A 27891-nucleotide genomic window follows, 5' to 3' on the forward strand; every position below is an offset into this window, starting at 1 on the left:
TTAGACTTCACGCATTGAAGAACATTGTCAACTGCTTCAAGTTAACAATGTCTGACATACACGTAGGAAGGGGAAACCCCAAGTACTGCTTAAATTGCAATTTTAGATATATGTAATATATATATATATACATATATATCGCGCAAAATTAAAAGCTTAGCTAAAAATTGTCAAGGAAATATTGATACACAAAAATATAAATTTGCACTCAATCGTTTGTAGGCCTAAATATGGTGGATAAAACACAAAAAAATAAGATTTTAATTAGGCCTTTCGCATAAAATTCAATTAGATCGAAGTCATCGATACACGCCAACATCAGAAAGAAAGAAAAAAACTGCTTGCAATATTGAGAGTTACGGATATAAAATATGTACGAAGAAATTCGTTTTCCAGATTCATCGTAATTTTATTGAAAAGTCATATTTCTAAGAAAATAAAGCAAGAAAATGTTCCGATATCCACATAGAAACTGGACGAAAAGTACGCGGCACTTCCTCTCGTATGAAACACTATAAAAGTGTTGTTTTTAGTAATGCACGAGGGTATGTACTGCAACACTTCAAGCCAGTACACTTCATGACGCGCATTAGAACGTCATCAAAAAATATATGTGCCGATCAAACTCCCCGTCAAGGCCTCATTACGTCACCTACGAATAGACCTCTCCTCAAACTTCCACCAGAGTTCGTTTCGTAGGCACTGTGACGTAATGAGGCCTCGACGGGGAGTTTGGACCTCTCCTATGTGACGCAGCACAATATACAGATTTGTATATTGTGAGTCCGCGATTATCACGCAGGCAAATAACGCTAAAGAAGTAGTTCGCAGTTAAAAGTTTGAAGATATTGATATTAAGAGCATTATTATAAAAGTATGGATTTTATTTTAAACATAAAATGATCAAAAGATCATTAAAAAGTAGGGAGACTCTGTTCAAATTATTGTGTAAAGTAATAAACTTGATGTTTACGTTCTTGTTTTGAAAGTTGTTTACGTTTGACTTTATGTTTTTTCGTCATTCTACAGTGACGTCACAGTATACGCGGCCTAAGAAATCGCTATCCCATAATGCCTAAGTGGAAGAGTTTGGTTTGTGAGCAAACAAACTCTGGTGGAAGTTTGATGTGCCGATGTGAAGCGTTGAGGTTCATACACTCACGTTTTCAAAAATGAAATTTTTTATTTTTTATTCACAATCTACTTTAATTTCTAGCGGAATTCCCAGCCATTGTAGACGTTAATGTTTATTAAGATTCATACACGCATTGTTCACAACTGCAACGCATTCATGAGAAATGGCTATCATTATCATTTGTATATATAGTATATACTTTGGAAATTTTGCATGCAACTTCTCAAAGTCATTTGAGATAAAACGGTGTTCACTATTCTGTTTTCTAAAAATCTCAAACTAATTATTCCCATTTGTAAATCATTATACTTCAAATTATTCTTCATAGCATGATATACCTTAAAAGTTATGCTAGCTCTCATTTTCAGTGTTGACATTTTTTGTTGCAAAATTGTGATTTACTATTGCAGTGATAGAAAGAAAAAAAGGTTTATAAACTTTTGTTATTAATATTTGTGTTAGAAAACCTATCCAGAGGCTCTGAATTAAGTAAAATTACATTTTCTTCCCGTACAAAAGTTTATTTTTATTTAATGCTATATATTCTATAGAACTGAAATTTTTATTTTGATGAAATCTTAATACTTGATTTTGATTTTATCAATGGTGAAAGTTACACACAAAACTATCGTAATAGCACATTTTTATAATAAAATAACATTTTCAGATTGAGAGCTATTAGAATTTCAATGAGCATAGGAACGTTCACTGACATGGTGGTTTGGAATGCTAACAGTAATCTTTTAAATATATAATCTTAATTTGGATATTCAAGGCCTCCCACATAAAATTTGCATATTACAAAATGAATCAATGGACAACACTTCATGTGATGTACAGATATACAGACCCAGTCCTCGGAAAACCTCCTGCGTTTATTAGTCCATGACATCTTCACATATCTTTCTTCCTAGCACATAGAAATATAATCAAACTGCACTGAGTACAAACGAGGGAATAAGTGTGAACTCCCAACCACCACCATCCGTTATAAAAAAACCAAAAACAACCCTTTTTCTGTAAACTGATGACATGGGGTACATGAAGTGTGTCTCTCTGTCCAAGAGAAAGAGAGAAGAGTCATCGATTTACAACATGAACTGATGTCTATCAAACACTCATTTCTTACTGAAAATCCTCATCAATATTTAGAAACAACTCAAATCTAACGATAGCAATTTAATTTCGATTAAAATCATTCGCAACATAACAATAATCTTCTCTCGTAGAATATTATAAATAGCACACAATTATAACAAATGCATACACTACTAATCTGTTGTCCTTCATTGACACAAACTTCTGTCACCAGAGCTGATTGCTATACCCCTGTACAATCATTCTCCTCGTATAAATGCGTAGAAATTGCAATATAAATTGAACAAAATGCTTTGAGAATAAATTAGTACCAAGTTCGAGTAAATGACTAAATGTAAGTATTGCATCCGGGCCCTTTCTCCAGAGTCAAGTTCCTTGCAGTTGCTGGCAAACTGTGCGAGTCTGTGACACTTCGTGGTTTGGTAGTGTACTGGTTTCTGCTAGATTAATCCGGTTGACGGATAGTCTGCCTCATTCTCCGTAGACAATTATTGTGCATGCATGGCTTTTCCGTGGTGCGGTTTTCTTCAGTATGGGTTTCGGATGCTTTGAACACAGAAATGGCAAGGAGCCGTCCCTTTCTTCTGAATCTTCAGAAACGTCCGGGATATGAAATTCAAGAGATGGCGCCTCGGCAAAATGCACGTGATGTTGGTCATCTTCTCTTTTCTCGGACTGCCTAGATGGAGACTTGGAGCGTTGTTTGGGTGGAAACGTTGTGTTTTTGTCCAGCGAATTACAACGATATAGAGCGTCAACTTCAAAGATGGATTTCTTGTTTTCGTCACATGAAATTAACGTTTCCATGGACTCCATCTTGAAAATTTTACCCACCAACGATCTTTTCTCTTCCAGCTCTTAAAATCTATGAAGTCACTCCTTGCTGCTTCAATTCTTTTTCTATCACTACAAGTTGTCAATTTCCGAGTATCTTTCGTCCTTAGTTTATCAATCACGGAGATTTTCAGGAAAACTTCCAAGGCGTTGTGAACTTTTTATCTGCTTTTCTACAATTAGTTTCCTTAATTATCTATTAAAATCGTGAGAACTGAACAAAACGTATTCCGAATCAGAAATATTATCGTCCTTCCGCTTCGGTGTCTTGCTTATGTTTGTAACGAATCTCCACAGATCTGTTTTTACATATCCCTTATCTTGCCAATTATTTAATACCCGAGCTCTGCTGCCAATTTGGAATTCCTCCAAGAGATTTTTTTCTGCAATAGAATTTCATTTGTTTGGGAGTTTAAAAACAAGATATCATAATAGCGGTTATCAAAGGAGGATCGACTTTTTTAAAGCGGGTCAATCCAATAAGTCGTGTTTACAATAAATTTTGGACGGCAATCAAATACTTAATGAAATCTTGTACGCATTCCCATGGCACAGAATGATGCAAGATTTACAGAGGGTTTCGCGTTTGTTTACAAATTTGAATACGAAAATGCGTCCTTGTTTGGTCAATGTTTTAATATACTCCGCGATATATTTCAGAATATGTGTGTCGCCAGAAAACCTTGATACAAATATTTGTCACACCTTAAAACAAAAACATATACGAGATATCAACACAGATAAACTTTATTTTTATTAATTCATATAGCTCATTTTAACGTATTGTGTATTTGTATGTTTTAACGTACACCCGCTTTAGGCAACTCTAAAACTTCACTGTCAATAGAGGGACGCGTCAAACAGACGACATTCTACAATAACTTTCATGATCAGTCATGTTGTATCAAAATTTATTTAGCTACTCTGTACATTAAAAAAAATTCCACGAACAAAGTACGGTACTGCTGGACGAAAATTGACGTTTCTTGAAAACTTTGAGGGTTGATCGAAAGCAAAGTTTAGAATTTCCCGATTTGTTCATTTTCATATCCCCATATTATATTTTTAAATGAGCGAAATTTACAGTCCCACCTTCAGCATTAACGGCCAAAATTTTTTAACTTTCAATGAACAATGGCTCCAGGGATTATGCTTTGAAAAAACTTCATCATCATTATCTAAGAAAAACTCTATTAGAATAGCTTGTCTGGTCCAATGGTTTTCAAGATTTTTAAAACACACTAACCAATTTTCACTATCTTTTCAAAATTTCGCCTTGAAAGGGGGCATGGTCCTTCATTTGTCATAAAATTAACACCCTTTCACCCAAAATGGCTTTGTATCAAGATTGGTTGAAATTGACCCAGTGGTTCTGAGAAGTTGAAAATGTGAAAACTTCTATATGACAGATTCTGACCAAACAAACTAGCTCATGTAGAGCTTGCAGTTCAGGTGAGCTAAAACCCTATTCATAGCTTTTACATTATAGTTTATAAACATCTTTCATTTACTAAAATGATTTCTGAAGTTAATGTTTACAAGCTTATCCTTAAAACCATTTGAATCAATCTTTAAATTGAAGATTTAAACCCACATGAAGAGATAAAATGTTTTTTGGATTCCTTTAATGACAGGTCTTTTAATGCTGTTATTAATGGCAAACGTACAAATGGAACATAAATATTACTAAATCTATTCAACAGCCTCTCCCCACAAAATATCTTTAAAACAAATATAACTATCAATTACCCTGATTTTGGTATTATCTGTACCTAGGAATTTCAGTGACCTACTTTCAGTGTTCTACATGTTTTTTAAATGTCTTTCTTTGCTTGTCTTCAATCCTGAACTGTGTTTTTTTCCCTAAATTTCTTTACATTCACAAAAACTTTTCATTTATAATCCAAAAATACTAAGTAAATGTGCCCTGCCTGAAGCACACTTCATTCACTTTGTCCCATGCATGTAATCAAAATGACACAAAAATACAATATGAATACACAAATTTTCTATATATGAAGCACCAAAACATGACAGAATTCCCGAGTTTAAAAGAAGGGGTTCAAATCCGAAAACCCATTGAAATAACAGGAAAATGCATTGCATTTTGCATTGTTTGCACTTCAAGATACAACCCATAATTGAAACATTAACACAATTAGTTACATGAAGGAGAGGTGAGGGGGAAGACATCAGTGACACATCAACACTGTCAGTTTGGAGGGGTGGGGGACGAAGGGCCATCAGTGACACACCATGTATGAAGTGGCAAGTATGGAGTGGTGTTGTGAGAGGTGGGGGTGGAGTGGTGGTATGGGGTAAGTATGGAGTGCAGTCTGATTAAAACCAGCCCCCCTTCTCCTATCATCGATAGTTGAATAGATTTAGCAGTATTTATGTTCCATTTGTACGTTTGCCATTAATAACAGCATTAAAAGACCTGCCATGGTTTTAATCAGACTGGTATGGAGTGGTGGTGTGCAGTAAGTGTGGAGTGGTGTTGTGAGGAGAGTATGGAGTGGTATTGTGAGAGGTGTGGTAATTGTAGAGTGGTGAGGTAGGTATGTGTGGAGTGGTGGTGTGTGAGGTGGGGTATGGAGTGGTAGTGTGAGAGGTGTGGTAAGTATGGAGTGGTAGTGTGTGGAAAGTGTGGAGTGGTGGTGTGCGGCAAGTGTGGAGTGGTAGCATGGGGTAACTATGGGATGGTGGTGTGGGGTAAGTATAAAGTGGTGATGTGGGGCAAGTGTGGAGTTGTGGCATGAGGTAAGTATGGAGTGATGGTGTGAGAGGTAAGTATGGAGTGCTGTGTGGTAAGTATGGGGTGGTGGTGTGGGGGGAAGTATGGAGTGGGGTGTGTGAGTTGGGGTACATGTGAAGTGGTTGTATGGGGTGAGTATGGAGTGATGATGTGTGGTAAGTGTGGAGTGGTGTAAGTTTGGAGTGGTGGTGTGTGGTAAGTTTGGAGTGGTGTAAGTTTGGAGTGGTGGTGTGTGGTAAGTGTGGAGTGGTGTAAGTTTGGAGTGGTGGTGTGTGGTAAGTTTGGAGTGGTGTAAGTTTGGAGTGGTGGTGTGTGGTAAGTTTGGAGTGGTGTAAGTTTGGAGTGGTGGTGTGGGGTAAATATGGAGTGGTGGTGTGAGATAAGTATGGAGTGGTGGTGTGGGGGAAGTATGGAGTGGGGGTGTGTGGTAAGTGTGGGTGTGAGTTGGGGTAAGTGTGAAGTGGTAATGTGTGGTAAGTATGGAGTGGTGGTGTGTGGTAAGTATGGAGTGGTGGTAAGTATGGAGTGGTGGTGTGGGGTAAGTATAGAGTGGTGTAAGTTTGGAGTGGTGGTGTGTGGTAAGTGTGGAGTGGTGTAAGTTTGGAGTGGTGGTGTGGGGTAAATATGGAGTGGTGGTGTGAGATAAGTGTGGAGTGGTGGTATGGGGTAAGTATGGAGTGGTAGTGTGTGGTAAGTTTGGAGTGGTGGTGTGGGGTAAGTTTGGAGTGGTGGTGTGGGGTAAGTGTGGAGTGGTGGTATGGGTTAAGTGTGGAGTGGTGGTGTGGGATAAGTGTGGAGTGGTGGTATGGGGTAAGTATGGAGTGGTGGTGTGTGGTAAGTGTGGAGTGGTGTAAGTTTGGAGTGGTGGTGTGGGGTAAGTGTGGAGTGGTGGTATGGGGTAAGTATGGAGTGGTGGTGTGGGGTAAATATGGAGTGGTGTGGGAGGTGAGGTGTTCTCAGTGTATGTGCCTTCCTTTGAAGTTACATTTTAGGGATGATATCACCATTAGTTAAATGCAGAACTCAAGTTTATAACAAAAAATCCAGTTTCTGGCCTTGCCTGCATGGAATTCATCTACAGTGGATCTACTGAATCATAAACAATGACAAGCATTTCTGGAAAAAAAGTGGTGATTTCAAAAATACCTCCTAAGAACCTAAAATCCTCATTCCTGGCTTGTCATGTTGTTAGCATGTAAATAGGTTAATGAGCAACAAAAACATAATCTAAGTGCATATTTATATAAACGTACTCGATGCAATGGCATCATTCCAGATTCAATGTTTATCTTAGGAATCAGGCAGTAAATCACTTCCAAAATTCTTATAATCTGATCCATATTTATACGTAGAGCTAGTAATCACATGCACTGAATTAAATCCATATTTATATGTTAAGTAGATCTAGCAATTACATGCACTGAATTAAATCCATATTTATATGTTAAGTAGATCTAGCAATTACATGCACTGAATTAAATCCATATTTATATGTTAAGTAGATCTAGCAATTACATGCACTGAATTAAATCCATATTTATATGTTAAGTAGATCTAGCAATTACATGCACTGAATTAAATCCATATTTATATGTTAAGTAGATCTAGCAATTACATGCACTGAATTAAATCCATATTTATATGTTAAGTAGATCTAGCAATTACATGCACTGAATTAAATCCATATTTATATGTTAAGTAGATCTAGCAATTACATGCACTGAATTAAATCCATATTTATATGTTAAGTAGATCTAGCAATTACATGCACTGAATTAAATCCATATTTATATGTTAAGTAGATCTAGCAATCACATGCACTGAATTAAATCCATATTTATATGTTAAGTAGATCTAGCAATTACATGCACTGAATTAAATCCATATTTATATGTTAAGTAGATCTAGCAATTACATGCACTGAATTAAATCCATATTTATATGTTAAGTAGATCTAGCAATTACATGCACTGAATTAAATCCATATTTATATGTTAAGTAGATCTAGCAATTACATGCACTGAATTAAATCCTGGTTAAGGGAGATCAATATTTAAGGTCACAGGTTTCTTCTGCCCCTGTGTGTGACCAGCAAGATTTCATTGTGTTTAATAATGTCCTCCATAATCAACATTTATATCACGGACTGGTAAAACTTATATTTCATTGTGTCTTGTTACAACCCATAATCAACATTTATACCACGGACGGGGGTGGGGATGGGGGGTCTTCTTGTTCAGATATTGAAAACTGGGGTACACTACATCCTTTGTAGGAAATCAAAAGACAGAATATTTTAGGTGTTTCAACGGAAAATCAATCAATTTAAAAATTTGACCTTTATACTTATTTTTTTTAGATACTTTTACATCATTACTGAACAGTATAAGGGTACAATGATACATAATGTATTGCATATTTCCAGGTTTAAGACACTGTTTGCAAGGAACTTTTTACAAAGTGCTTGAGTTATTTCTCTTTGAAGACAACATTCCAATTCAAAATAACTAATTTAGAATTCTGTGTATTTGCAGGTAACACCACCAGGTAACACCATCAATAACATTTACCCTTATACAAGTGCAATATAATAAGACACTGTAAAAGAAATTTTGAAGAAAAATTTAATAATTGTTCATTAGTCCATCTTTCAATTTTACCAATTCATTAATTATCATTGTATTTTGTATTCTCAGTCTGATTAAAACCAGCCCCCCCCCCCCTTCTCCTATCGACGACGACAGGAGAAGGGGGGCTGGTTTAAATCAGACTGTTTGTATTCTTTAATTCATTTATTCTTTAAATCAATTCATCCTTCTAAACATAGCTAGGATGTGTTGCATCACTTAATAGATCGTTGGAGAGAGAAAGTAGATCTATAACACTTTAAGATACCAGAAACTAATTCAAGATATAGGGCTTACGGTGGGTGTGACCTATCAACAGGGATGTTTACTCCTCCTTAGGCTTAGCACCAGCCCATCTTTGATGTGTCTAGGGGTCTATGTTTGCATGCTCTACTCTCAATTTTGTATTCTTTAATTAACAGGAATTATGAGATTGAACACTGTTCATTATCTTCACTTTTTCATTCAAAAAAAAACTTACAATATATTAAAAGTAGTGATGGGAATCGGTGAGAATTTCTTAATATGTGATTGGTTTTTGTGTGTATTTGTTATTCTTTTACTATCTTAATATCCTTAAACCTTTAATTACATACATCATGTATATAAAAGTCAATATAATTTTTAAAAGGGTTTAAGAGCCAAAAACGAACATCATTTGCTTCAATTATATCCCTATACATCAAAGTGACATGTCATTAAAATAAATAATTTGAATTTCTGAATCCACGGGGTTTTTTTAAGGTCTTGATTTTAAGGGCCTGGACCTTTCCAATTTGGAAAAATGGCGACATTTGCTTGAAATTGGGAAAAATGTCTCATACAAAGAAATAGGGAGAAAACCAATCCAGAGTGCATTAAGCTATAATTGAACTCCTTCTGACTTTCAATTTGGTCAAAGCCTACCTCATTCAAAAAGGAAGAGGCCAAAAAATTAGGTTTACTTAACAATTTTGATGCAAAAATTGTCATCTATGGGCCTGTGAAGAAGTTTCTATGAAAAATTGGCTACCGTACTTGATTTATTTTCATTGTTTGGGAATTTCAAAGCAAAAATTGGGGAAAATACCTACTTTTTAGCATTGGGAATGGGGCCTTATTTTGGCCCCTTACAGACCCTAAAAAAATTCCTGATCCATATCTCAAATGTGTCACAGTACGCTGATTTAGGTAGATCTCTGAGACACTGACTGATGGCTGAGCCAAGGGCTTGTCGGGACTTGTAACGACGACCACATAAGAACTTTTTAAGTTTTGGAAAAAGGTAAAAGTCGCATGGGGCTAGATCTGGAGAGTATGGTGGGTGTGGCAAGACGGTAACCTTCTCTGACTTCAAAAATTGCTTCACAAGCTCATATGTATGTGATGGAGCATTATCATGAAGTAGACAAACATGCCTAAATCCTGACACGGGGCATCATTTATAATAATATTTCTTGAGCTTTTTTAGTATAACATCTCGTCAAAACCGACCTGTAACACTTTTGCCCTTAATTGGCACCGGAATTTTGTACGGCTACATCATCATGAGAAAAATATGCAATAAAGAATCTTTTTTGTGCTTATGGTTCTTTTAGCATCCACAGGCCTTCTACCATGTTTAGTTAGCCATATTTTGTTTACAATTTTTCTAATGGTTTGAAATAGTGAACCCATGTTTTGTCACCAGTAACAATGTTTGCAAATTGTCTTTGAGCAATTGCTTAGCAATTTGTACTCGTACCCGTTTTTGGTCATTTGTCAATATATGCGGTATCCATCTGGCAGAAATCTTTCGTACTTTCAAAATACGCTTCAAAATGAAATGCAACCGCAATAGCGATATGCCAACAACTTTGACAATATCACTATTAATTTCACTTTGTTTACCATCTAGGTATGAACATCCCAAATAATAAAAAGTTTGGCAATATCACGAATCATGTATCTGCCATCACTTTCAATTATATCCCTGACTTTTGAGACATTTGCCTTGCCTGTTACAGTAACAGGTCGGCCAGATTTTGCTGCATCTCTGACGGACTCTGTGCCAGTCAGAAATTTCTTTCTCCACCTACGAACTGCCTCATAAGATACCTTGTCACACTCATAAACTTCCCCCAATTCAATAAAAATCTGCATTACCGAATGACCGAGTTTTGTGAGAACTTTTATATAAGTTCAGAGTTCTAATTTCTTTAATATTCTCAGCCCGTTTCCCAACCATTTTTACAACAGTGGTCAATGACTGGCTCTACTGAAATGACTATAAGTTTAAAACTAGGTGGAGCTGATGGCTCGTGTTTATACCGTTGGAAAGGTATTGAATAGAGCTATTCAAGAGTACCATATCATCCACAAAATCGTGCAAAACGATTGCTTGACAGATTGTTCTATAGTTTAAATAGTATATGTCATACGGACCTGAAAGAGTCACGACAAAGTTTGATTATTTTAAATTTTGCCTATAACATACCAAGTTCCAATTGGGACACTCAATAAATAGTGTGTCAAGACCTTCATACATGAATGAGTTGTTTTCTACACCTCAGTTTTATAAATCCCGTTTTTTAATGTCACAGGTGCAATGCAGTGGCAAATCCAGAAGGGGTAGAGAGAGGGGGGGGGGGGGGGGGGGGTCGGACACACATATACACCCGTCATCCACTATCACAATTAATTTCGCTTTGTTTACCATCTAGGTATGAACATTCCAAATAATAAAAAGTTTTCTGTGCAAATGAGGATTCCCAAGAAGGAATTGTTTATCTCCTGATATTGAAGAGTTCCTATTATTAGTGATATACAGTAGGTATGGGCAGGGGACAATTTTTAAGGATAATCAACACATTTCAATTAAACGGAGAATTTTGATGATTTATCCTAGAGTGTGCAATTTTCAGTACACTACACACTGTTAACATATATTTATAGTTTTAAATCTAAAGCAAACTAGCATGGCGCCACACCATGCCCTTTTTAATTGCACCATGCCCTTTTTTCTCTATAAATTTTTAAAAATATTTGTTAATATAAACAATTGTTCTTTATTTCATAAGGTTGATTGAAAAGTTTAAAATCAAGGCAGCAGGTATTAACCTTTAAAGAGGCTAAATGGTTATTCTATAACTATATAATCACAGTATCATACAATGAAAGTGCCGAAAAATTTTCTTGCCGCGACGAAAAGTGCCCTTTTGAACATATGATATGTGTGCCCTCTCTCAGTCTTCACGAAAACTCAGTGGTCCGAAGACCGAGGCCAGTGAATTTTAGGGTCGGGTCAGTGAAAATAAAAAATCAGGAAGTCCGATGGGCTTGTAGACTTTTTGTAAGTTACATTAAATATAATGTTGGATTTAAATATTCTAAACATCTTATTTACTTAAAATAAAACAATAATTAGCACATAAAGTAACTAAGTGTTTTGACATCGTGGTTTGTTTATTTCTCTAAAGTAAAGAACGATAACAATAATTGTAATTGTCAAGATAACTTGTACGTTGATCACGTGAATATTCAACTAACAACTTATTGAAACAACAAAAATGGCAGTGTTCTGTATTGCAGTAACTGCTGCTTTATTGCATTGTCCAATTAAAATGAACTTCGATCGTCAATTGCAGTTATCTCTGATTGTATGCAATTTCTATAGTTTACAGAATTAATCAATCGTTTACATTTGGTATTGGTAGAGAAGGCTACTCGTTTGTGAAAAAGACGTAAATTTGTAGTCCTGTTGCGGGCGATGAGAGAGAGAGAGAATACCGTGTACGGTGTTGTTTTTCTGGTATCGACAGAAAGGATGTCTTAGGGTGGATATGAATATGAGTAATAATTAAGCATAGTTTCAGTAAATTAATTGCACAGTTTTATAATGCATTCCATAATGTATGTGATAAACATGTACTATGAAAATTTGGGGGGGCGGGGGCAGTAAATTTCACTGTGGGCCAGTAAATTCAAACAGTTCACTGGTCCGACTGGCCAGCAAGTTTTAAATGCTTTCGTGAAGACTGCTCTCTAGATTGATTGATTGATTTTATATTGTTTCACGTCCCACTCGAGAATGTTTCACTCATATGGAGATGTCACCATGGCCGGTGAAGGACTGCAAAATTTAGGCCTATGCATGGCGCTTACGGCCTTTGAGCAGGGAAGGATCTTTATCGTGCCACACCTGCTGTGACACGGGACCTCAGTTTTTGCGGTCTCATCCAAAGGACCCCCCCATTTAGTCGCCTCTTACGACAAGCAAGGGGTACTGAGGACCTATTCTAACCCGCATGACTCTCTTGATCCTAGATTTAACACTAACATATGTAAGAGAAACTTATTCAAAATAAGCAATGAAAGGTTTATACATGTGGATGAGCATGCTCTAACAGTAGCTCCATCAACATAGTATCAACCCATCAACGAATTTCTTAGTTTTGGATATATATCAACATTGTAAACAAACAGCAGCATGTCTGAAAGTCAGTGAAAGATGGTCTCAATGAAAAGAAAGAACCACTTTGTATGCAGCGGTTGTCATTCTTACTATTCAGGAAACATATCCACTGGTTGTTTTCCTTGCTGTTGAGCTGTTGTGTGTCCTGTTCAGGCAAATTCTCCGATTCATTGCTGACTTGTCGAGAAGATCGTCTCGGAGGCATCTCACGTGGCGGGAAATATATTCAACCAAAACAAAACAATGTTGCCAAAACGCTTTGGATGGAGTAGTAAATAACTATGATTCTTTAAAGCGCACGAAGGATTTCGACGATAATCAATTATGGCGGCCCCCACGTTGTCTCTCTCGGACATCCAAGGCTCCTTAAAAAGTCAAATGCGAGCTAAGCAGCAAAAGAAAAGGCCCAAGAAAATGGTTTTATGTAGTCCGTATGTAAACGCCAGGTAACTGTTATTCAAGAATTAGTTGTGTCAATGTCTTAATATGATTACGGTGTGACCGTTGGGGCGAGCGCAGCATATCTGAATACATTTTCAAAAAATTTATATTGAAAACAAGGAAAACTGATCTGGTTCACTGTCAATACGTAGGATTACTGTCTTGCTCTTCTCGCCAATGTAGGAACCAGTTTAGCGGGAAATGCAACGAGTGTATTGTGACGTAGCCTGGTAGTTGTGACGTGACTGTTTACATTTCTTTAGACAATATTTTAAAAAGAAAAAGAAAGGGGGAAGAATATGATTGTCATCCTTTCCTTTCAAATAAGAAAGGTTTGTAATACTTCAAAGATTTTTTTTATTATTATTTTACGAATCGAACCATCCGCCATTTTGTACGAGGGACTTCTGGGATTGGCGTAAAAAAAAAATTCTTCTTAGAGGTTGAGATTTAGCTCGGATTATTTCCCGCGCTCTAGTCATTAGAGCTCACAGTACGAGCCAGCGCTCGCTAATATGTTTTACGGCGTGACCGTGTTTGAGGGCGAAGCAAAAAAGTTTTGGCATTAGTACCTATATCCAAAACAGGACAAAAATAACCCAAAGTTAGCACTAGGACAGAGCTGTATCAAAGCATCCTAATTTTGGACATTTGATTCGCCTATATATTGAACGCGGGAAATATAACGCAATCGATGTAAACAGTACATTGTGACGTCATATTCAGCGTCGTTATTTAGCAAATTTACAAACATAGCGTTTGAACCACAACAAAAAACATGGCGTTAATCGTGGAGTGATTATATATGATTAAGAAAATAAGATTTACATGCTTTTACGGATTTTATGTAACATCTCAGAACGACGTGAACTAGGGTAGACGAGATTCAAAATGGAGAAATACATGTCCACGCGATAGTATTCGAATCGACGCCATTGGTACCAAACTTTTCAAGTTCCATAGGTATGGTTTAATTTTTCATTATTTTCCTATATTTTCCTTAATATGTTTTACGGTGTGACCGTGTTTGAGGGCGAAGCAAAAAAGTTTTGGCATTAGTATCTATATCCAAAACAGGACAAAAACAACCCGAAGTTAGCACGCGGACGGAGCTGTATCAAAGCATCCTAATTTTGGACATTTGATCCGCCTATATATTGAACGCGGGAAATATAACGCAAATTGATGCAAACAGTACATTGTGACGTCATATTCAGCGTCGTTATTTAGCAAATTTACAAACATAGCGTTTGAACCACAGCAAAAAACATGGCGTTAATCGTGGAGTGATTATATATGATTAAGAAAATAAGATTCACATGCTTTTACGGATTTTATGTGCAACATCTCAGAACAACGTGAACTAGGGTAGACGAGATTCAAAATGGAGGAATACATGTCCACGCGCTAATATTCGAATCGACGCCATTGGTACCAAACTTTTCAAGTTCCATAGGTATGGTTTAATTTTTCTTTATTTTCCTATATTTTCCTTTTAAACATGTATATATGTGTTACCTATAGGGAGAGCTCCGCTCTCACGGCCCGAAGGGCCGTGAGAGGGCTTCGCCCTCTATTATCACATTACAATCTGAAATATGCATTATTAGAATTATGGCGGTATAGTATGCAATTAGTGTACATGCGATGTTAGTGAGTCGGAATAGTGTTACCGTGTTTACATTCACTTGCTTCACAAATGCCTCATTCACTCAAAACATACATGCGAGGTCGGCGGATCTAGACATTTTTTCAGGATCAGATACTCAATTTAGTCATTTTAATGATTTTAGGCCAATAAGTTTGGATCCGCCACACACAGAATGTTTTATAGTAAAACAGTGATCGCGAAATGTTGAAATGTTTTACATGACATTCGGTCTGGTAAACACAGGAACATTACCGGACCGAATCACATTTTACCAGACCGAAAAAAAATAGTATTATTTTTATATTAAAACATGAAAGACTTTGAGCCTCCTGGTCATTGGATTTTCGTTTTGAAGGTTTACCGGGGACAGCATTATTGTTCCATTTTAATTCATTGGAACATGTTGCCATTTTTGTATGGTTTTTATTTATAAACAGAACTGGAACTCGAAAATAGCAGCGGCAAGTGAATTGGGAATTTCTAGTCTCAAAATTGGGAAAAATCAACAGTTTTTGGCATTGGTAATGGTACCGTTTATCAGTACCAGTTATATTAGGGGGGGGGGGGGGGAACGCTGCGTAGTTTCCGAAACCGTTGCCGGAAAGTCACCGGACATTCGGACTGGAAATATAACGAAGTGAACCAGACCGAGAGTCAAATTACCGGACATGTCCGTCAGTCCGACAACATTTCATTTTCACTGGTAAAATGGTCTGAATTGATAGGTATTCTGCGTAACTATAAGGGCTTGTGCAGCAGAGATCAAAACTGAATGACGATGTCAGATTTGCTTTTTTAAAGTAATTTGTTCACAGAGTAAAGGTGAATAAAGCTAAATGCATGCGAGTTAAATGTAAATATAGTGCTATCATGCAAATAAGGTGTCAGAACAAAATGCATGATATCCATTAAACTTTCCATGTACTTATTTTGACCATGTTTATATAAAAACTAAATTGGTTGTGTTTGACATGCTCTGCGTAGGTTTGACTTGGGTGGGTGCTATGGCCCATGGGCCTTTTGTTACTGTTAACAAATGGAATTCGGTAGAGGTCTCTTTGCTGTTTTCACAGTAGATAATGATAAAAATAATTGTACATGACTAGAAGTCTTTGGGTATTCCTGCTATGAATAGATATTTAATAGAAGTATTTGCATATTAATTCCTGGCTGAAGATTGTGTATGGTGAAAAAAGAAATGATTGATAAAGTCATCATTACAATTATCTAACATCCTTCTGTTTAGGAATAAATTAAACGCCTTGACTCTTTCAGATCTGACTTGCCGTTGGAAACACAGGAGGCCATCCTACGGATACTGATAGAGTAAGTTTCCACATCTTGTTGTCTGTTCACGGAAGTGGAGTTATAGCTGCAATAATGTAGCCCTCTCTGATTTTTTTTTTTTTTTTTTTTTTTTTTAGGGAGAAGGCTACAACTCCTTAGGATCTCCGTAATGGTACAAATGCGGGAGTGATTCACTCCCGCAACATTTGCGCTCATTCTAAACATTTCCTGACTTTCTTTACGTAAATAAAATTATATTCTATGTTTCTTAGTCAATATATAAATTTACAACCTGCAACTAAAGATTTGTGAGGCACTATTCTACCGTTTCCAACAATTTCGATAAATTCCAATTTCTCGATTCATATTTGTGCGCCATGTTTGATGTACTGAAGTATAAACTTCCGATTGTCAAGTCATTTGCATATGCCATATAAATTCTTTCTGCAACAATATGATTTTCCTTTCTTTGTCGAAGTGGCTCGAGTAACTACATTTTCGCGCTGATTGTCAATGTATAGGTTTTTCATTAGATCCACCTACGAGATCTTGCGATAACAAGCATGGCGGAGCAGACGAAGAATTTTGCATGCTGTACATTATATTTAATGAAAAACACCTTTATTAGACATGCCCGAGCACAAAGTTGGTACTCCTTTTGGTGTAAACAACATTTGGGACTAATACACAGAGTTTATTATCGGTTATTCATAAAATTATTTTGCACCATTACGGAGATCCTATGGAATTGTAGCCCTATCCCGAAAACGTCAGAATTTAAAAAAATTGGATAGGGCTACATTATTGCAGCTAGTGGAGTTACTGTACATCTGTTGAACACAATGCATGTGTGTTGTGTCAAAGTTTGTAAATGAAGGATTGTAGATCTGAAATATCTAATCTGTTTTTCTCTGTATGTCAGCTGCTTGATGTAGAGGGTACCATTGTCCATTGGTTCCTTACCATGAGAGAGAGGGGGAGGGCACCATTGTCCATTTAGTTCCTTACTGAGAGAGAGAGAGGGAGGCACCATTGTCTATCGGTTCTTTACCTTGAGAGAGAGGGGGGCACCATTGTCCATTGGTTCCTTACCATGAGAGAGAGAGGGGGGGCACTATTGTCCATTGGTTCCTTACCGTGAGAGAGAGAGGGGGGCACAATTGTCCATTTAGTTCCTTACTGAGAGAGAGAGAGGGAGGGCACCATTGTCCATTGGTTCTTTACCGTGAGAGAGAGAGGGAGGGCACCATTGTCCATTGGTTCCTTACCTTGAGAGAGAGAGGGGGGCACCATTGTCCATGGGTTCCTTACTGTGAGAGAGAGAGGGCATCATTGTCCATTGGTTTCTTACCGTGAGAGAGAGAGTTGTCCATTGGTTTCTTACCGTGAGAGAGAGAGGGGGGCACCATTGTCCATTGGTTTCTTACCGTGAGAGAGAGAGTTGTCCATTGGTTTCTTACCGTGAGAGAGAGAGAGAGGGAGGACACCATTGTCCATTGGTTCTTTACCGTGAGAGAGAGAGGGAGGGCACCATTGTCCATTGGTTCCTTACCTTGAGAGAGAGAGGGGGGCACCATTGTCCATGGGTTCCTTACTATGAGAGAGAGAGGGGGGGCACCATTGTCCATTGGTTCCTTACCGTGAGAGAGAGAGGGCATCATTGTCCATTGGTTTCTTACCGTGAGAGAGAGAGTTGTCCATTGGTTTCTTACCGAGAGAGAGAGAGAGGGGGGCACCATTGTCCATTGGTTTCTTACCGTGAGAGAGAGAGTTGTCCATTGGTTTCTTACCGTGAGAGAGAGACAGAGGGAGGGCACCATTGTCCATTGGTTCTTTACCGTGAGAGAGAGAGGGAGGGCACCATTGTCCATTGGTTCCTTACCTTGAGAGAGGGGGGCACCATTGTCCATGGGTTCCTTACTATGAGAGAGAGAGAGGGGGCACCATTGTCCATTGGTTCCTTACCGTGAGAGAGAGAGGGCATCATTGTCCATTGGTTTCTTACCGTGAGAGAGAGAGTTGTCCATTGGTTTCTTACCGTGAGAGAGAGAGGGGGCACCATTGTCCATTGGTTTCTTACCGTGAGAGAGAGAGAGTTGTCCATTGGTTTCTTACCATGAGAGAGAGAGAGAGGGAGGGCACCATTGTCCATTGGTTCCTTACCTTGAGAGAGGGAGGGCACCATTGTCCATTGGTTCCTTACCTTGAGAGAGGGAGGGCACCATTGTCCATCGGTTCCTTACCTTGAGAGAGAGGGAGGCACCATTGTCCATTGGTTTCTTACCATGAGAGAGAGAGTTGTCCATTGGTTTCTTACCGTGAGAGAGAGAGAGGGGGGGGGGCACCATTGTCCATTGGTTCCTTACCTTGAGAGAGAGAGGGCACCATTGTCCATTGGTTTCTTACCGTGAGAGAGAGAATTGTCCATTGGTTCCTTACCGTGAGAGAGAGGGGGGCACCATTGTCCATTGGTTCCTTATCATGAGAGAGAGAGGGGGGCACCATTGTCCTTTGGTTCCTTACCGTGAGAGAGAGGGGGGAAGGGCATCATTGTCCATTGGTTCCTTATCATGAGAGAGGGAGGGCACCATTGTCCATTGGTTCCTTACTGTGAGAGAGAGGGGGGCGCCATTGTCCTTTGGTTCCTTACCGTGAGAGAGAGGGGGGAAGGGCATCATTGTCCATTGGTTCCTTACCAAAAAAGAGACCACCATATTTTATTTCGCATTCAAGATCTTCAGAAGCATACAATATTAACCTCGGAGTTAATCCTTTTATAAATGTCCATAAGTGCGTTCGAGATCGACGTTTCTGTTATTTTGGTGCTCAGATCTTAGAGTCACAGGAGTTCGAAATTTTATCAATAAAGTCAATAAATTTCACTCGATTGACCAAGTCAGTTATGAACTACTGTGTTAGAGTCGCGAATGACGAGAACATGTGTGAACAAACGTGCATGTTCTCAGACCACACTATTCTTGCACCTAAAACACGTTATCGTAATGTGTACTCGGCGTTCGAAATCGGCAGGAATTTGACAATTTGTGCACGTTCAAAGAACGGCGTTCTCGAACGCACTCCATGTGTTTGGAAGATCAGGCTGTCATAGTCATGCAAACACTTGACCATGCAGGTAATCAACCAAAGTTCAAACATCTAAGAGGCTCAGACAAATCTTGCTAAAAATAATACCATTTCAAGATTGATTTCCAGATTTTCACTAGTCCGTACGGACTAGTGCTATAGAGAGTTCACTAGTCCGACACGTTTTTAGCTCACCTGAGCTAAAAGCTCAAGTGAGCTTTTCTGATCACCCGTATTCCGGCGTCCGTCCATCTGTCTGTCTGTAAACTTTTAACATTTTTTACTTCTTCTCAAAAACTACTGGGCCAATTTCAACCAAAGTTGGCACAAAGTAACCTTAGGTAAAGGGAATTTTAAATTGTTAAAATAAAGGGCCAGGCCATCTTCCAAGGGGAGATAATCAAGAAAAGGTAAAAATAGGGTAGGGTCATTAAAAAATCTTCTTCTCAAGAACCACTGGGCCAGAAAAGATGAAATTTATAGATAAGCTTTATTAGGTAGTTTACTGTGAGAGAGGGAGAGAGGGCACCATTGTCCATTTGTTCCTTTAATACCGTGAGAGAGGGAGGGGGAGGGAGCCATTGTCCATTGGTTCCTTACCATCCGAGTAGTTTGTTTTTGTCTTGGTGTTTGTGGACTTGTGATTGGTGTGGTGAGGTTAATTAATTTATGATTAACGTGAAACTATTTATAATTGGATATTACATGTACAGTATAATCTGTCTAAACCGGCTATGTGTGGTTCCAAAGAAATTGGCCGGTTTGCACAGAGTCCGGAGTGCAGAATGTTGACAAGAATGAGAGTTGCTTCCCTTGTATTCACTATCTATGCATACGTGTGTAATGATTGCAAACGTTTTAATATATCACAAAAGAATTCAAAATGTAAAAATATAAATGTCAGTGTTTTATTGTCATGCTCATTTGAAAAAGTTTCAATTTTTATTAAACAGTTTAAAATCTGGGAATTATTCACGCAATTTTCTGTTGGTAAATTGTCAATTTCGTCTACATCATCGCCGTTATCAAGTGCTACATTATGTACGTTCGTCAAGTTTGTGTTGTGTTCGTTTAAAATTTGTCTTTCCCAGCTTTCATTGTAAATGTATCGCTTTCAACTGTCTCAATTTGTGAAATGGAAACTACTACAATGCCAAGTGATCGACCGGACATGGCGAGTTGTGCTAACTAATTGCATATCATCACTGTCTGACTCGCCGTAGAGCTCCGAGAAGTCCACGAGGGGAAACCCTGCTTTTGGAAAACACAACGGGATTGTTGCCGATTTTGTTTCATTCCAAGAATGTATCGAATTCATCGATTAATTGAACTTTGTCTTTTAATGTCAGTTCTCGCATCTGTCGTTAGGGGGAGGGCGCCATTACCTCGTGCGTGGTGCTGTCATAATTGAAAATTGCACCCCCTAAAAATAAGGTTTTATTTTAAACTGATCGCGACTCATCGCCAGTTGCACTCTTTTACTTACCTGTGGCTTCCCTTGAGACACCCTTTGTGTACACCGCGTGTGATCGACCGAATACCGACAGTTTGGTCATCGTGGGGTGGCTGGTTTAAATGCGATAATTAGAGCTAATTACGAGCAGTTGGGACCTTGTGTACACCGAATACAATTGACCGCAACAATTAGGGTGGTGTATCATCGGGGGCCGGTTTACACAGGATAATTAAAAGTTAATTGATAGCAGTTGGGACTGTGTGAGCCGGCCGATATACAGAATACGCAGTATCCGGAGTACAGGGAATTATCAATAAAGGATTTGTTAAAGAAATGTTAGGGACTATATTTTATGGCCGGAATTGACAGAGCGCCGGAGTACTCAGAGTTCGGTTTGGACAAATTATACTGTATCATACTTTACACAAAGCTTGATATTAGAAGCACTAATTCACACCTGTGATAAGACATGTAAGTATTGGAAATTGGCTTATGTAATTGTATTGTTTATTACCAAGAACCATGCAGTTCATAGATTAATGTATACACATAAAATGATTTGTACAATAATATGATTGACATAAAGTATGACATAACAAGGAAGACTATGCAGAATTGTAACATTAGTACAATTTTCTATTGAATGATGAAGGCGTAGGTAATGCTATATAAGCTCTATAGTGTGATGAATGATTTACTGTGAGTATAGTGAGGATATTCTCCTAATGATGTATCAAATTTCTGGTCTAACTTTTAAACACATATAAAGATATTTACATAACTTACAATGGCAGTATCATTTAAATACCTGTACAGGCTGATCTAGAAGGAGGGTTTAGGAAGTGATGGAATTGGGAGGTCAGGACTATGTTCAAGTTGTACAGCCAATTAAGCTTAACAATAATTTAGCATTAAATGAAAGTTATTCTAATGTTAGATTAATGTTCAATTGGCTGTGTATTTGACAAATATATATCATATGTTTTTGATATTTTTGTGTTAATTTGAGGTGTAAAAAATTGTATGGGTATTTTAGAGTAATAACACCAATAGCAGAAGAGAGGGAAGCGAGAAGTAAACAATTAAAGCAACAAAGAATACTGAAAAAAGAACGTCAACGACGGAACGCTGTCACGGATATTTCAAAAGATGGTCAGGTCACAGAGGGGGGCGTGTCCGATGAAAGAAAGGACGGGAAAGACGCTGAGGAAACTGATAACAATGTAGTGCACCCTGCCAGCAATGATCAGACTCAGAATACAGAACCACCATCTGATGTCCAGACAAATGGACAGGGAGATGGTCAGAGTAAAACAAAGACTGACAGGTATGAATCTGTTAGGAAAATCACTATTGGTGTCTGTCTTTTGATCAGCACTGTGTACACACTTTTTTAGCTCACCTGAGCTGAAAGCTCAAGTGAGCTTTTCTAATCGCCTGTTGTCCGCCGTCTGTCCGTCTGTAAACTTTTTACATTTTTTACTTATTCTCCAGAACCATTGGGCCAATTATAACCAAACTTGACTAAAAGCATCCTTGGGTGAAGGGCTTTCAAGTCTCTTCAAATGAAGGGCCATGTCCCCTTCAAAGGGGAGATAATCACAAAAATGCAAAAATAGGGTGGGGTCATTTAAAAATCTTCTTCTCAAGAACCACTGGACTAGAAAAGCTGAAATTTACATGAAAGCTTCCTGACATAGTGCAGATTCAAGTTTGATCAAATCATGGCCCCCAGGGATTGGATGGGGCCACAATAGGGTATCAAAGTTTTACATACAAATATATAGGGAAAATCTTTAAAGATCTTCTCAAAAACTACTGTGCCGGGAAAGTGGAAATTTAAATGAAAGCTTCCTGACATAGTGCAGATTCAAGTTTGTTCAAATCATGGCCCCCGAGGGTAGGATGAGGCGAGACTAGGAGATCAAAGTTTTACATTGAAATATATAGAGAAAATATTTAAAAATCTTCTTCTCAAGAACCACTGAGCCAGAAAAGCTGAGATTTACATGAAAGCTTTCTAACATAGTGCAGATTCAAGTTTGTGAAACTCATGACCCCTGGGGTTAGGATGGGGCCACAATAGGGGATCAAACTTTTACATAAGTAATAAAATCTTTTTAAAAAATCAAAGATCAAAGTTTTACATTGAAATATATAGGGAAAATCTTTAAAAATCTTCTTCTCAAAAACTACTGGACCAAGAAAGTGGAAATTTACATGAAAGCTTCCTAACATAGTGCAGATTGAAGTTTGTTAAAATCATGGCCCCCGAGGATAGGATGGGGCCACAATAGGGGATCAAAGTTTTACATACAAATATATATGAAAAATCTTCTCAAAAACATATTATAGGTGGTTAAATCTTTATGGTTTCTTTACCATCATTTTAACATGACATTTTCAAGTGTATAATTGTATATTTATTTCAACTTTATATCATTTGATTGTATGGCGTGGAACTTTATTCATGCATATCATGTTTTTAGATTTAGATTTGTTTTAGTAATTTTACTTCACAAAAACTACTGGGCCAGGAAAGTGGAAATTTACATGACATAGTCCAGATTCAATTTTGAAAAAAATCATGGCCCCCAGGAGTAGATTGGGGCCACAATAGGGGATTAAAGTTTTACATATGAATATATAGGAAAAATCTTTAAATATGAGCCAAGGTGACTCAGGTGAGCAATGTGGCCCATGGGCCTCTTGTTTCATGTGTGATCTTTCACAGAATCTGCAAGCATCCCACCTCATTCTCTATATAACTTAAAATTCACTCCTTTAGTCTTGTGACAATTCATTTTTATTCTTTGTTAAATTTTCATAATTTTATTTGTCCATTCTATTTACCAATAAATGTAATGGCTAATAGCAAGATTATTTTTCACTGCAGTTTCAATATCACAAATTTTGGTCAGCAGTGAAAATGACAAAAATTAAAGCTGAATGAGAATAAAGATAGATATCGGATATTTATTGTATATATACATACACATACAGTATTGTCTGTTTGATGTCTCAGAATTTTAGAAAATATTTTTGATTTGTAAATTTCATAGCAGACATGTTTGTGTGCAAGAAAAATAAGCAGGATGTGAAAGTTACAAAAAACTGTAGAATATCACTTCATATTACAACAAAAAGCCTGTAGGTCACATCACTCACCCGAATAGTGCATTATCAAATCCCAGTCTTACCCTGCTCTGGGGAATCATGTTGTAAAAAAAATTATTAATATATGCACCCAGCGGTGCATGAGCCAAGTTGCATGGGATACATTGTAAAGTCAGGAATGATGTGGCATATTTATAATTGTGAAGAACTAATTTCAGTTTTAAACTTTTCGAGTTACTGTCCAGAAACCATATTTGTCTGAAGTTTTCAATCTATTTTCGGTCACTGTGACCTTGACTTTTGATCTTTTTTCTCCAAAATCAATAGGGGCCTTGCTGTGCTGGTATCCAACAATATATCCAAGTTTCATGTGATTCAAATTAAAAAAAATTGAGTTATCCTCCGGAAACCAAATTTTTTTGGAATTTTAAATCTATTTTCGGTCACTGTGACCTCGACCTTTGACCTTTTTTCTCCAAAATAAATAGGGGTCTTCCTTACCTGGTACCCAACAGTATATTAAAGTTTCATTTGATTAGATTGTAAACTTTTCGAGTTATCATCCGGAAACCAATTGTTGACGCCCAAACGCCCGCCCACCCGCCCGCATCACCAAACCAATAGCTGAGTTCAATTTTGTTGCAACTCGGCTAAAAACTGGAATGACAATGAGGACCACATACAAGTAGTCAAAATATTAGGGTGTTAATATTACTTTATTTATCTAAATTATTTGTAGGGCAAGACTTTGTTTGGGAATAAATGAAGTTATTAAAGGCTTGGAGAGAGATCAGATGCGATTGGTTCTCACTTGTCAGTCATGTAAACCTGAGATGCTTACACAACATTTGATTGGTCTAGCTGCCAGTAGGAACTGCCCAGCTGCTTCCATTTCAAAACTAAGTACTACACTGTGTCCTTTGTTGAAGATTTCATCACTTATGGCATTAGGAATCAAGGTAATCTGTTCCTCATTGTAGTGTGCCAGTCGTAGTCAAGGAAATTAGTAAGCATGAGGCATTGACATAGTTTTATGTTATATATGTGTATGATTATGATATGACATTGCGTGGACCAGAAATTTCAATTGAGTGTCATCTCTGGGGCGTGAATATTAGATTTATTAATTATCTACTAATTATTACCATTCTTTCTAAAAATGAGGCCCAATTTATGAATGTTTCATTTAACGGTTTTCCTTCAGGGACCTTGTTTTGTATATATTCAGACTTACAGACTTCACTGGCTATAGTTGTACAGTAAAACACACTTTTAGCAAAGTCCTGGGGATGAGCAATTTCGATTCACTACAAACATAATTCATTTTATCTAATAAATTGAATTTACGGGGAATAGATCTTACTTCGCTGTAAACGTGAATTCATTAAATAAGTTTATTTACTGTAACCGTGTTGTACTGTATTGATTAGTAAATTCAATTAAATTAAATTCCCCCTCCCCTTTCTATGGGGTGGGGGGGGGGGGACATTATTCCTAAAACTAAGAGCCTCAGTCGTTTCTATTTCCATATGTCAACGACGTGTATTATTAAATTTAGAAATCCCAGACTGTCGAGTCCTCAGGACTGGATGAAGCTGTGGACTTAATTTCTGATCTAATTCCTGTACAAAGTCTGCCATGGATAGAGAGTGAGTCCATTAAAAAGGAACCAATCACAGACTTCAATACAAAAGATGATAAAGAAGAAGAAATCTCATTGGCTGACACAAAAACAACAGCAAATGAAGTGGATTCCCAAAAGATAGACTCACTGAGTACACAACAAAATACAACAGACTATTCTCAGTTTTATGTTTATAAGAACACTGCTTCTGGTGGGAGGAACATTGGGACAGATTTCATTCCATTCTCAAAAGAAGAGGCCACAGTGGATACAATTCCAGATTTCGGTCGAAAGAGGAAAAGTGAATGGGAAAGTGTGGAGCAGGCTAAATTTAGGAAATATCAGACAACAGAGTATCTACCTGTGTTTGGAAATGAAAAGAAAGTTAAAAGATCGAAAAGGAAGAAAAATAAAAGAAAGGTTTAACCATATACATGTGTACTTTGAAGTTCTTTCTCTGTTGATGATATCCTTCTATGCTATTGGTAATTGTCAGCTTAAAAACACAAAAAGTGCAAAGTGATTAGTTCATATTTCAGGGCAGAAACATCAACCCCTATCCAATGAAACTAGCCACTTCTCAATTAATTCCTTATTTGACAGAGTTGCACAAAGGTTCATTATATTTTACTAAAAGTTAACTTGCCATTGTTTAACACTTTAAATATACTTAGCATTAATTTGACATTAACTGTCAGTTAAATGTAACTAACTATGTTTAGATCACTTGAGTCACTCGGGTAACCTATTGCCATTGGTCTTCATCCATCGCTGTGCGTCATCCGTTAACAATTTAACATTTTTAACATCGATCTTCTTGAAAACTACAAGGCCAATTGTTACCATTTTGGTTTGAAGCTTCTTTAGGAAAAGAGGAATATGAAATGTGAAATTTATGATCTTGGCTCCCCTGGGGCTTTATGGGTGGGGCCAAAACTGCAAATAATGCCTCAAAAATCTTTTCTTTTATTCGCACATGTGTGAGAAAAACCAAATGCATGATTACGAAGATTTCTACCTAAATTGTGAAAATCATGGTCCCTTGTATAGGGGTTTAGGCCCTAGGGTGGGGCCAAGATGGCTCTATAGTGAAAATGTATTGAATCTTGGAAAGTCTTCTTTACTCTCAGACATGTTTGAGAAAAACTAAATGCATAGTTATGATATCCATGAAGCTCTCAACCTAAATTGTGAAATTCATGACCTCTGGATCAGGGATTCATGTCAAAGGGTGGGGCCAATATGGCCATATAGTGAGATGTTTTTAATCTTATAAAATCTTCTCTCCTTCCACATATGTATGAGAAAAAAAATAAATGCATAGTTATAATGTTCATGAGGCCCTCTACCTAAGTTTGCACCTGAAATAAAGGTTTAGGCCCTAAAGTGGGGCCAATGTGGCCATATAAAATGGACTTATTTACTTTAAAAAATCCTTTTCTTTACTTCCAGTAGTGAAAGATAAACTGAATGCATGTTTATGATGTCCATGAAGCTTTAATCTACATGTATGTATTATAAAATGCATTACCCCTGGTTAGGTCAGGGGTTCAAACTTAGGGTGAGGCCAATATGGCTAAAGAACAAGAATGTTTCTGCAACCGAAATCTACTTGATATTATGTATTGTGACAATAATTTTTGTGCATAATGATTATGACAATATCCATGGCCTTGATGGTCTGGTCAGATGAAACTTGGGGGGGGGGGGGGGGGGGGGGGGCATTTGGTCAATTGGGGACATTTGAATAAGGGCTGTATAAATGCTTCAAACTTCAACTTTCCTTCTATTGTAATTGAATAGGAATTGGATGCATGATAAAGCTGTGTACAAAAGAATGTGGCTTAAATGTAAATAAGAGACTCCCAGACAGATCTGTATAGGCTATGGTACTCGGGTAACCGTTAAGGTCTGTGGGCCTCTTGTGTACCTGTTTCCTGGAATTCAGTGTGGTACCCACAAATCAAACCTGGACTTTTAGATCTCTATGTGATACCCACAACTCATACCCGGGCTTTTGGACCTATATGTGGTACCCACAACTCATACCCAGGCTTGTAGATCTTTATGTGGTACCCACAACTCAATACCCGGTTATTGGACCTCTATGTGGTACCCACAACTCATACCCCGGCTTTTGGACCTCTATGTGGTACCCACAACTCATACCCGGGCTTTTAGATCTCTATGTGGTACTCACACTTCAAACTTGGGTTTTTGGAGCATTGTGTGATACCCAGGCTTTTGGATTCTGGGTGACTGTCATTAATTCTGTAGTGTATGTGCAGAATGAGGAGAGTGGGACTGACTCTCTCTCTCTCTCTCTCTCTCTCTCTCTCTCTCTCAT

General features: G+C 37.7%; 2 protein-coding genes across 2 annotated transcripts in view; one reads left to right on the forward strand and one right to left on the reverse strand.

Annotated features, from left to right (window-relative positions):
- Positions 1 to 13146, reverse strand: part of LOC125657618 (ribonuclease H2 subunit B-like) — a 28616-nt gene extending 15470 nt beyond the window's left edge. The window contains exon 1 of the mRNA XM_056149004.1: positions 12975 to 13146. Coding sequence (XP_056004979.1) covers positions 12975 to 13089 — 115 coding nt within the window. The 5' untranslated portion in view covers positions 13090 to 13146. The remainder of the gene's footprint in view (positions 1 to 12974) is intronic.
- Positions 13147 to 13170: 24 nt separating this feature from the next.
- LOC125657612 (ribonuclease P protein subunit p38-like) lies at positions 13171 to 25975 on the forward strand. Its single transcript, XM_048888305.2, has 5 exons — positions 13171 to 13330; positions 16252 to 16302; positions 21840 to 22130; positions 24660 to 24879; positions 25479 to 25975. The coding sequence occupies exons 1-5, from the start codon at positions 13209 to 13211 to the stop codon at positions 25968 to 25970; spliced, it is 1176 nt and encodes a 391-aa protein (XP_048744262.2). The 5' UTR covers positions 13171 to 13208; the 3' UTR covers positions 25971 to 25975.
- The last annotated feature ends 1916 nt before the right edge of the window (positions 25976 to 27891 follow it).

The sequence above is a fragment of the Ostrea edulis genome, chromosome 9 (assembly GCF_947568905.1).
Source record: "Ostrea edulis chromosome 9, xbOstEdul1.1, whole genome shotgun sequence".
Classification (NCBI taxonomy): Eukaryota; Metazoa; Mollusca; class Bivalvia; order Ostreida; family Ostreidae; genus Ostrea; species Ostrea edulis.